This window comes from Brachyhypopomus gauderio, chromosome 9 (assembly GCF_052324685.1).
Source record: "Brachyhypopomus gauderio isolate BG-103 chromosome 9, BGAUD_0.2, whole genome shotgun sequence".
In the NCBI taxonomy this organism is placed as follows: domain Eukaryota; kingdom Metazoa; phylum Chordata; class Actinopteri; order Gymnotiformes; family Hypopomidae; genus Brachyhypopomus; species Brachyhypopomus gauderio.
In genome coordinates this window covers 20,683,186-20,694,030 of record NC_135219.1, presented here as the reverse complement: position 1 = coordinate 20,694,030, position 10,845 = coordinate 20,683,186, and the positions used below count along the sequence as shown (strand labels likewise).

The window sequence follows — 10,845 nt, the reverse complement described above, 5'->3', positions numbered from 1 at the left end:
CTTTCCCTCAAGGAATTATTATAATTTGATAATCATAAGTATAATCTCAAAATTATACTATTAAGTATCCATGCACCTTAATCACATTGGATATGTCAGAACAGCGTAACTAAACGTAAAGACTAAAGACCTCAGAGATAAAGTATGAGTTTAGAATCTTGTACAGGCTTATTTTGTGCAAATTACAGGTGAGGCATTGCTTCTAAATCTCTTTGGTAAGCCATGTCAGTTCGCCTCACTGTGACTTCCTCTCACAAGCTCTCCGTACTCTTTCCTGCCATCACCGTATCAGATTCATTATGACCTATATAAACTGCATTACCCAGGAGGCACTGTTTCTTTGAATATGAGCACATTATGCTCTAAAAAAAACACCCACTGTTGATTGTCTCAAAGCATCAAAGCTTCTGAGTGAGTCAGGGATCATCATATACTTCATAATGTAATAATAGTAACATAAAATGTTACCTGACACTTTACTCAATGACTTATTAGTCTATTGTAGTGTACTGTAGCATCCAGCAAGTCAAGGAAGCCATACAAGCATTGCTCAATTTATGATTTTTATTAACAGTGTAAAGTTTTCACACTAGTGTTTGAAATATCTGTAGGGCTGACCTAACCAGCTGGCAAAACCCATGGAACATAAACTAAACAAACAAAGAAAGCCATCTGCTGTTTACTTCTCACGGACATGCTTGGCCATCGTAGGTAGCAGCTCTCTGTAGTTCTGCTGGAAATATGGGGCAGCGGTCCATACGCACTGCCTACCACGATCTCCACAAAGGCTCGGCAATCCTACACCACTGCATAATCTTCACACACCATCAGTTTGTGAATTTAGAGAAAGTCTCTTTCCTCGTGTGTTAGCATGAGAACACTCATTGCACTGGCGACACCCTGCCAGAGGAAGCTTCATGGAAGACACCAGAGAAGCGTGCGAGGCCGTGTGCACCCCACGGTTCTCCTGCAGCTCCTCTACATGCTCATCTAAGGACTCCCCCCCCCCCCCCCCCCCCCCCCAACCCAGGGGGAAGGAAAGTCTTGTGCAAGTCAGACGCAGTCCATGACAGGAGGTGCGTTCCTGTGACTCACAGGTCCAACATTTGAGTTAGACTCGTTGTCGAGGTGGACATCCCAATGCTCACACTCTGAAGAGCTCTGATGTCTGAAGAAGAAGAATTTGTATAACACTTTATACTGAATCTAAAATGTCAGTGATTTACACAAACACAATGACCAAAACGTTAGTTAGTTACAAATCATGACATGTAAAAGAACTAAATCAAAACAAGGTATGAGTAGGCCAGGCTAAACATGCAGGTCTTTATTCTGCAGTTAAAAAGACCCATAGATCTTGCCTTCCATGTCACACCCTGCTTGTCAACCATAGGGACCGTAGTGTCTTTAGGAACCACAGTGTCTTTAGGAAGAGGCTTCAGTACTTTTATAGCCAGCCCTATAAACCTGCTTCTGCCAGCTGGTGTTTCTTAGGCCGTGTGCATCTTCATTAAAATCTTTTTGAATTCTTTGTGGGTACTCCCGTGCTCGTGTGCTTTAAGCTTTAAATACATTTCTCTCTCTCTCTCCCTCTCTCTCTCTCTCTCTCTCTCTCTCTCTCTCTCTCTCTCTCTCTCTCACACACACACACACACACACACTTACAGTAGAAATGCACCAATTATGACTGTTACATGTTCATCTCAACCAATACCAAATTCATGTATCTATGTATTTAAAATTATTGCCATTATTCATAGCCTGGGGTTAAGATCATCGCCTCACAGCAAGGCAGTCTGGGATCAATTCTCGGTCTGGGCTGCTCTGTGTGGAGTTTGCATGTTCTCACTGTGCGTGTGGGTTTTCTCTGGGTACTCCGGTTTCCTCCCACAGTCCAAAGACATGCGTGTTAGGTTGATTGGTGACTCTCAATTGCCCGTAGGTGTGAGTGCGTGTGTGTTGACCATGTGGTGGGCTGGCGGGCTGCCCAGTGTACCCTGCATTCGCCAGAGATGCTGGGATTGGCTCCAGTGCCCCTGTGACCAAGACTAGCGGGATTAAGCGGTACAGATAATGGATGGATGGATGGATGGATGGATTAAGATCAAATTATCTAATGAAAAGTACAACTTTTATGATTTTATTTATTTAGTCAAAACTAGTTAGTCAAAACTTTTTTTCATTATCCTTCCCAGGTTCCCAGGACCTTGCTAATAAGAAGATAACAACTACGTAGCTTCTTGAGCAGTTTAAGATAATTAAACAAGCTATTGTTTTGTTTTGACCGTCAAGAGCTCCAGGCGTAATTCCTCAACGTAGTTCACCTATAAACCTGCCATTGTGCAACAGAGAACATTCTGACACTGACTTTAACCCAAATTTCTTTGAGGTCTTGCAGAACTCCAGTTCCCACAGTCCACAGTCTCAAACTAGTCTAATAAAGTTTGGCCAGAACTAGCTCATGAAACGCCCCATGTAATCCAGGAAGGCAGCATATCAACACGTATTCTGCTGCTCTGGTTGGGGACCGCACCCAAGCACCCTTCAGTGATACCATGTTGAAGAATGTTAACCAAAACTCCTTCAGTCTTGTTAAGGAGTGCCTATGTCATGCATCAGATCATGAAGGAGGTGGAACTTTTTGCTACTCTGATAGGTTTCGAAGGTTACATTAAATCAACATCGTTTGTAAGAACATTAGCCTGATCAGCTACTGAATCAGTGTTTGTTTGTTCAGTGTTATGTCTTCCTGATTTTTCAATGGCCAATAGCAGTAGCAAGATCTATGCTAACATCAGGGATCAACATCGATTCGATGGTTATCCATGACATCAAATCAATGTTGTTTCGATCAATTTCAGCTATCTGGGCTACCACTGATGTGTACGTGTGTGTGGTGGGGCTTTCTCTTTTTCCTCACATGAGTCGCAAGGCAAGGAAAAACATTGTTTTCAACAGACGACAATCTGACTTTGTGAGGTCTGTTTGACCTTGTTCCTGGGCTGTAAAGGTGAATGTGACCAGTCCACAGCACAAAGACTTCTGTTTGCACACAGGCAGGCCACTAATCATAAAAACTTGCATTAGCCAGCCAACTTAGGGTAGTTAGTGAGCTAACGCAGCTAGGGTTCAATAAGGCTCACGGCCTGCACTAAAATGGATTGCAGTATTATACACGACTCAAGTCAGACTCAAGTCAGACTCAAGCCCAAAGACCGACTGGATCCCTCTAGCAACCAAATGATCAAAAACCTCCCAGAATTGCCGTTCAAGCTCCAAGCATGTTTGTCAGGAGACTGATACCTGTTGATAGACGGCCAACACTCAAGCCCAGGTTTTCTCTATCAGCAGAGACATAAGGCATAAGATCCTGCTTGCATCAGTGGCACTGCAGTCCATGAGCAGAGAGTAGTAAATAGAACATTGTATTCAAAATCCCTCTGCGTTTTCCTGCTGAGGCATTGTGCTTATCTGAAGGAACTAAGTATTCCGACAAGTCAGAATGGGAATACAGATAAGGAGGCGGTGTGGATCGGGCTGCTACCTGGTGTGCTGAAACGTTTGCCGGTCTGAAGGCGGCAGCGAGTTCCTGTCAAGCGCCGAGCGGCTTCACTTGGGCGACGTGAGTTCCCAGCATTGCGCCTTGGCTGGATAAGGCAACTCACAGTTCTTGCAGTTCGCTGGATCTTGTGATAACAGCAAAGTCTTTTGTAACATTGCTCAGTGAGACGGTTGGGATCCACATGCGGTGTAATAATAATGATTGGGGTGAATAGGTTGCGAAATTCAGCATAATCCTAATTATTTTGTGAAATATAGTCAAATAATCAGAGATGCAGAATAGAAACAGCCAAATGAGAGTTTGTAGCCTACGCATAAATTAATGGGCACAATAGTAACCGAATTAGACTGAACAAAGTTGAGAGGAGACGTCACATTGAGAGGATGACTGAACAGGTTTATACTGGGAACTAATAAGGGATAATAATAACGAGACAGATTGAGAGAAGTGAGAGGTTAGAATTCAGATGATGGCTCCCTCTGGTGGTAGGTTAGACTAACAGCAGTGATGTATGCCACTGTGATAAGTGACCTGGAAGGGGAGAAGATGTTGTGACCCCTAGGCTGGACAAGTGGCTGCAACAGATCCCAAGAATGACACAGTTTTTAAGATCACTTTCTGCTTCACCAATTTCATCTTCTTTATTTCATCTTCTTGACTTCATCTAAGGGGAACTATTGTGTGTCTACCGAAGGAAGAAGGTGCAGGTTTTTTTTTGCAAAGGTAATATGGTGACTGAACTGTTGATTTTATGAATTCCAAATCCAATGATCAGTCTGGACATTGATAAATGTCTATAAATCATTGCCCACACAATCAGACTGCATTCATTAGCCTGTCCTGCTGATTCCAGATGGCACAAGGACTTAGGCTGGTGTTCTCTATATGAATCCTTCCTTCAATATGCTATCACAGAAACCTAGATTCATCCATCTTCATTATTCTTCCTTACTCTTTGCATGGCATTCTGCCCAACAGCACTGAATATGGACCTTATTTGTCTTGTTTTAAAGATTTAAGGCACATGACAATGTGAAGACTTCAATGCAATTAGTAGGTGTGATTCTAGGGACCTCACTGTGTTTACGGGGACCTGCAGGAGTTGAGCTACTAACATTGATGTGTTAACACTAAACAGAAAGTGTAAAAAAGAACAGTGCACTCCACCTCTGTATACTGTGTAGTGAGTGATACAGAAAGAGGATGGACATCACCACAGTTTCCTCATCGTGCGGGAACCATTTTGCAAGTTCAAGAAAAGCTAAGGTTAGTAAATGAGATGAGAGGATGAGAAATACAGTGATCCGGGAAAGAGGGAGAGCCATTAACAATACATGGAGGCTCCCATATGAAGAACTAGTAGTATTTAAAATATATGATTAGTATTTATATCATATTATTAATATTTACAACATATTATTAGCATTTAGAATATTTTAGGGCTGCATTAAATCTTATGGGCACTGCAGACATGCATGTCAAAAACAGATTTAGATTTCTTTTTTACCAGTTTTTTCAGAGACATAATGTCTGATTTGATACACTATTTAAAAGGTTGATCGAACAAAAAAGATCAGAAATGCTCCATGTACAGCACGACCTCATTTGACAGAGAAAACACAAATGGGTTTAAATACACAGCATAATAATGTGAACAATTCAAAAGCTACACTAACTCTGGTGAACGCTCCCCCTGGTGGTCAGAGAGGGTATGACGGGGGCTAGCATGGCTTTATATTCCTGGTCGTGGTCCGTCTGGGTTTTCCTATCGTCTTTCTCCTTTAACCCTTGTAATCCAAGCCTGATTTTGACATTGCAATAAATTGATGTCCTCCATATTCGACTGATGACTGTACTGAATAATTATTAATCACTGATTCATCACAAGACAAGCTGTGTCTTCTTTTATTGTAAGATCAGTGTTGTACTGAATCAGGCCCACCTGCCATAACTGTCGCCACCTAATGGCGCTTGGGGAGCGTTGGTTTTGGTTTTCCTGAATTGCTACAGACAAGTCCATATTGTGAACACACTGATAGCCTATAGTCGTTAATTTACGGTGAATTTGTTGCTATTAACTGTAAAACTAGATACAATATAATAACAAAGACCAATAAACCAAGCAAACAAATAAATAAACAAATACATAAATGCACACAAAGCGCTGCGGACTATATGATGGACCGTCCAGTCTGCTCCAGTGAACGCCTGAAGCGGTTAAACCACAGCTGCACGTCACGTGATCAAAATACACTTCCTGTTTGGATTTTGCTCGGAAAAGAATAATAAGGTTCGTGGGGAGAAGGTGTCGAGAAGGTTCTGAGAAGGTGTTGAGATATGGGGTTGATGTGGCTCTTCTTGGCGTGTGCGCTTTTGTATCGGCTGATTTGTGCTGCACCAATAAACGACCACTTTCAGGACTGGCACAGACCGAATATAAGTAAGTGTTTGGTGGTCTTATGGATCTTTGTATATGTTTGTATTCGCTAAAGTAAGAATTTCAACCATAAACCCAAATGAAGATCTCGTATTATACATTATATATATATATATATATATATATATATATATATATATATATAACACGTAAGAAACAACATGGTCTAAACATTCCTGCTATGGAATTTTGTTTTCATTTGCAGGAAAGTTCTGGCATATCTCTGACCTACATTTGGATCCCACGTATCATATCACAGAAGATCCCACCAAAGTGTGTTTCTCCTCCAAGGGCTTCCCTGCGTCAGACCCGGGGCTGTTTGGAGATTTCCTCTGTGATTCTCCCTACCAGCTAATTGAGTCTGCCTTCAGTTACATGAAGGACGTGGACCTACAGCCTGAGTTTATTATCTGGACAGGGTAGGAGGTTTTAATTGCTGTAGCTCTGCAATTAAATGTACGTATGGTGTCTGTTTTTTTTTTGAGAGGTCAGCTGTTATATCTAAGATATCAGAGCAAACTTCTGCAAACACCAAAGCGGTCTTTTAAAGAGGAATTACACTTTTCCCCCACACAAATATCTGTTCTGGACAGAGATCTTGGACATTGTTCCTGGGATCTGCTGCAGACATTCTCCCAGTGACCGCCCCTAGCGCCTGATTACCATGGCAACCACTGTTGCCTTTACTTTCCACATCTTTTCTACCTGTTCTCTCAGCCCTTGATATTTCTGAAGCTTAGACTCCTATTCCTTGTTCTGTTGCAATTGCTTGGGTTTGATCTTCCTCTTCTATCAGTGGTGTGTGTGTGTGTGTGTGTGTGTGTGTGTGTGTGTGTGTGTAATGCCCCTCTGTGTGTGATTATCTCTAGAGACAGCCCCCCTCATGTTCCAGTAGATGAGCTCTCTACAGACATTGTGATCAGTGTAATCAGCAACATGACTCACACCGTACGCCAGTTCTTCTCCCAGCTGCCAGTGTACCCTGCTCTGGGCAACCATGACAACTGGCCACAAGTAATTCACCTCCTTACCCTCAGTCTGACCAGTCACAGTGTGTGTGTGTGTGTGTGTGTGTGTGTGTGTGTAAATAGATCTGTCAGATTGTGTAATGATACATCGGCCGATTTTGAGTTTTGCCGTGGTCTCTTTCAGGATCAGCTTGCAGTGAACACATGTGCCATTTATGAGGCTGCTGCCAGTCTATGGGCTCCATGGCTGCACCCAGAAGCCCTTGCTACTCTGAGGAAAGGTACATTTAATAGACAGCAGCATTTATTGTATGCTCATTATGAGTATTATAGTGTACTAGTAACAATATTAGATCTGTGTGTGTGTGTTTGGGAGGGGGGGGGGGGGTGTCTAAAATAGAAATAATATTCATAATGTTTTTGTTTGTTTTTATTTCTTTATCTGCTGCTCCTCCCGTAAAGGCGGTTTTTACTCTCAGCTGATTAAGCCGGGTCTCCGTCTGGTGAGCCTGAACACAAACCTTTACTACAGTCCCAACAAGGTGACCGTCAACATGACCGACCCGGGGGGCCAGTTCCAGTGGCTGGAAGACACGCTGGAGCTGTCCAGACAGAGCAGAGAGCGAGTGAGTACATACTTCACCACATCTTGGATGCTTTGAGTGAGGGTTGCACACAGGTTTGTCACAGAAGGGGGGGGGGGGGGGGGTGTTTACATGCAGTTCCACTGATGCTTTCACACTCTGTTTTTCTCTGTCATTGAGGCCTATGTGATTGCACATGTTCCGATCGGTTACCTGCCGTACGCTAAAAACACCACGGACTTGAGGGAACATTTCAACGAGAGACTAGTGGATGTTTTCCGCAACTACAGCGACGTAATTCTGGGCCAGTTCTACGGTCACACTCACCGTGACAGCATAATGGTTCTGCTGGATCGTCAAGGTAACAGACTGTTCTAGGTTCAAGCGGTTTCAGACTGCAAAAGCCTGCTCACCGTCTTGTCCTGAAGTGACCTCAGTGGAGAACTGAGTAGAGGGCTTGTCTCTGCCTTTTCTTACCTCTATATATAGTTCCAAACGAATGGTGTCCCTACCCCAACATAAAAGCCAGCATTACAGCTGGGAGAATAAATGTTGTATTTTTTTTAAATACATGCTGTTAATACTCAAAAGCCTGTATAATATGGATATAGTTCTTTGAGGGTCCTCTTACTGTGCCTTAAATCCTCACTCATTTATAGGGAAGCCTGTCAACTCTGTCTTTGTCACTCCGGCCGTGACCCCAATCAGAAGTGTTCAAGAGCAGATTTCAAATAACCCTGCTGTCCGCATGTACCTCTACGATACCCAGGACTATGGCTTACAGGTAGGTAACACCAGGTAGAAACCCACATCACAGGAATGTGCCCCTTTGCTTGTCTCAGTCAGACTTAACATCTGTAAATCTATACTCATTCAAATTCTCACATTTCCAAAAGCTTTTGCAAGTTTTTTATGACAGAAGTTCCAAGTAAGCTTTGTAAGAATCTAAACAAAAGAACGTGTGCATGTGAAAAACTGAAAAACTCCCATTTGGAGAGAGAGGTCATTTAGTTTCAGAATGTGAGCGTATCAGCTGATTGTATTCACCCGTGGTCTGCTGTGAGTGATTAATGACAGTGTCCGCTTTAATTGTATGGTCTGCTTTAATCAAGGTGCTTCTGCAGAACAGAACTCCCACAATGCCTTTCACCATTTTGGTAAACACATTCTCTTCCCTTTTCTAAAGGATCTTTGGCAGTTCTATTTGAACCTCACCAAAGCAAACAAAGAAGAACGACCCGGTTGGACTCTTGAATATGTCATGACTGAAGCATTTGGTATCAAAGATATTCAACCACAAAGTCTGTATGAACTTGCCCTGAAGTTTGAGGAGCCACAAAGCAAAGCCTTTCAGAAATATTTCAGTCATTACATGGTGAGTTATAATGTCACCATTACTTGTGAGGACGAATGTAAAACGGTACAGGTCTGCTCTGTTCGCTTTTTGGACAACGAGTCCTACTCACAGTGCATAAAGAATGCAGCATTAATTAATGCTTAAAAGACAAAAGGGATATTCTATTTTGCACTTTACACCAACAAAGGAAGTGAACCATAGGGAGTGAACCATAGGGAGTGAACCATAGGGAGTGAACCATAGGGAGGGAACCATAGGGAGTGAACCATAGCTTTTCTGTTCTTACAGTGAGTATATATTTTTTAATAAATACAAATACTTTATTATCAGGGAAGTGCACAAAGCTGCAACTTTGTTAAAGAGATTTGTGGCCACTGTTTCTTCACTTGTTTGTCCTTACATGTCCAGCTGATTACTTGAAAATTATTCTTTACTGTTGCTGTTTTCCTGGAGCCAGTCGTCGGATCGCATTTAATTCATTTTAATATTTCTGGCTGATAATGCAGATGTATTGTGAGACCACATCTCTTCATACGACGCGAGTGCAACATGAGGTCATTTGTTTCCCAATGATGAGACTCTTTAATCAGAACCAAACCTGCTGCTCAATGTTTACTTTAATTTAGGTGTGATTCATTGAAAATGCCACGTATCCAGGCCAGTTAACAAGGATCATGAAAGAGTGTCTTCTTTGCACAATAAATCAATTAACCTGAAACAGCTGCTAGTCTGTAGTTTTTCTCTATTACAAATTCCCCTAAATGCAAATCTAGGTTGCACAACAGGGAATTCGGACAAGGGGGTTGAGTATTTGGGGTCCAAGGATCCTGTACTCTAACACAGGATGTACATATTCATCCCAAACCAGCATTGCTACACCTCTCTGTCCACATGTAGGAAATATCATTAGTTTGTGTAGTTGCTGCCATTGTAAATGTCTTCACCATGATTTAAGGTTTGACTTTAGCATGGAAAACAAGAGGACAGCAGAAAGTTCTCCACATCGATCAGTTATGACATTTCTCCAAGCTTAGCTGATCGTTACCATCATTCTTCACAAAGACCGGTGTAGGTTAGCTGGGTTGGTCTTTCCAGGGAGTTTGACTGCTCTGGGTAAGCACATGGTCCTTTCCTTTAACAATGCAGCTCAATCACACACGACTCTCACAGAATGTCTTGAAGATCTGCTGACCTCCGCAGTAGCATAGAATATGAGCTTGTGCTTTGTACATCGGCTGAGGACACTTCAAATTTGTTTCGCTTTTTCAGCAGCCAAACTGGTCCTTTCGGCCCATTTAATCAGGCGGTCATCTGACACATGTTCCGTTGCTCTATAAACAGAACTAACACAATGGGAATCGGACTTGGATTTCACCTCTTGCCATCTGCTTTCTGACCCCCAAGGGCTTTGACAGAAATGATGTTCCCGTCTCTTACATCTATTTAGCATGTTTTCCCCAATGGCCCGTTAGCTGGTTCTTGATGTCACATATGCTGAGCCTCCCTGACTAGCAGTCAGCTCAGGACTGCCTACAAGGCCTCGTAGCACTTAAGCACATCCTCATCTCTGCACTGTGTTCAGGCCCTGCCTTCTGCCATCCTGTTTAAAAACTGGATATTCCCTTATTGATGACAAGTCCATGAGCAGTTGTAGGGGATGAGGAACTGCTCACTTGAAAAAAGTGGAGGTTATTCCTCAGTTAGCTTAGCCCCAAACAGCTTGTTTAAGAGTATTTACTATAGGAGCACGAAGATTCAGTATGACATCAAAAGATACCCACACCTCCTTAATACTGATGGATTTCAGTTCTCTGGGCCTTTGTGAAGATACTCTGCTTACTTTGATCATCTTCAGTGAACCTGTCAAATGAAACAGGGATGTTTCAGCCTGCCAAGAAAAATGGTGATGTTTTAGTCTGTCCAATGAAATGGTGATG

The 10,845-nt window shown here is 42.5% G+C and overlaps 1 protein-coding gene across 1 annotated transcript; it reads left to right on the top strand.

The window, feature by feature from the left end:
• Window positions 1–5,804: 5,804 nt before the first annotated feature.
• smpdl3a (sphingomyelin phosphodiesterase acid like 3A) lies at window positions 5,805–9,635 on the top strand. Its single transcript, XM_077017863.1, has 8 exons — window positions 5,805–6,002; window positions 6,205–6,418; window positions 6,869–7,013; window positions 7,152–7,248; window positions 7,430–7,593; window positions 7,732–7,912; window positions 8,211–8,335; window positions 8,738–9,635. Exons 1-8 carry the CDS (start codon window positions 5,900–5,902, stop codon window positions 9,050–9,052), a joined length of 1,344 nt encoding a protein of 447 aa, XP_076873978.1. The 5' UTR covers window positions 5,805–5,899; the 3' UTR covers window positions 9,053–9,635.
• Window positions 9,636–10,845: the final 1,210 nt, after the last annotated feature.

Bases quoted from the DNA above. Each gene is read 5' to 3' on its own strand.
- smpdl3a (XM_077017863.1), top strand. From the start codon at position 5,900: ATGGGGTTGATGTGGCTCTTCTTGGCGTGTGCGCTTTTGTATCGGCTG. The intron at 7,249-7,429 runs GTACATTTAATA...CCTCCCGTAAAG, and splicing joins CCTTGCTACTCTGAGGAAAG to GCGGTTTTTACTCTCAGCTG. The intron at 7,594-7,731 runs GTGAGTACATAC...TCTGTCATTGAG, and splicing joins CCAGACAGAGCAGAGAGCGA to GCCTATGTGATTGCACATGT.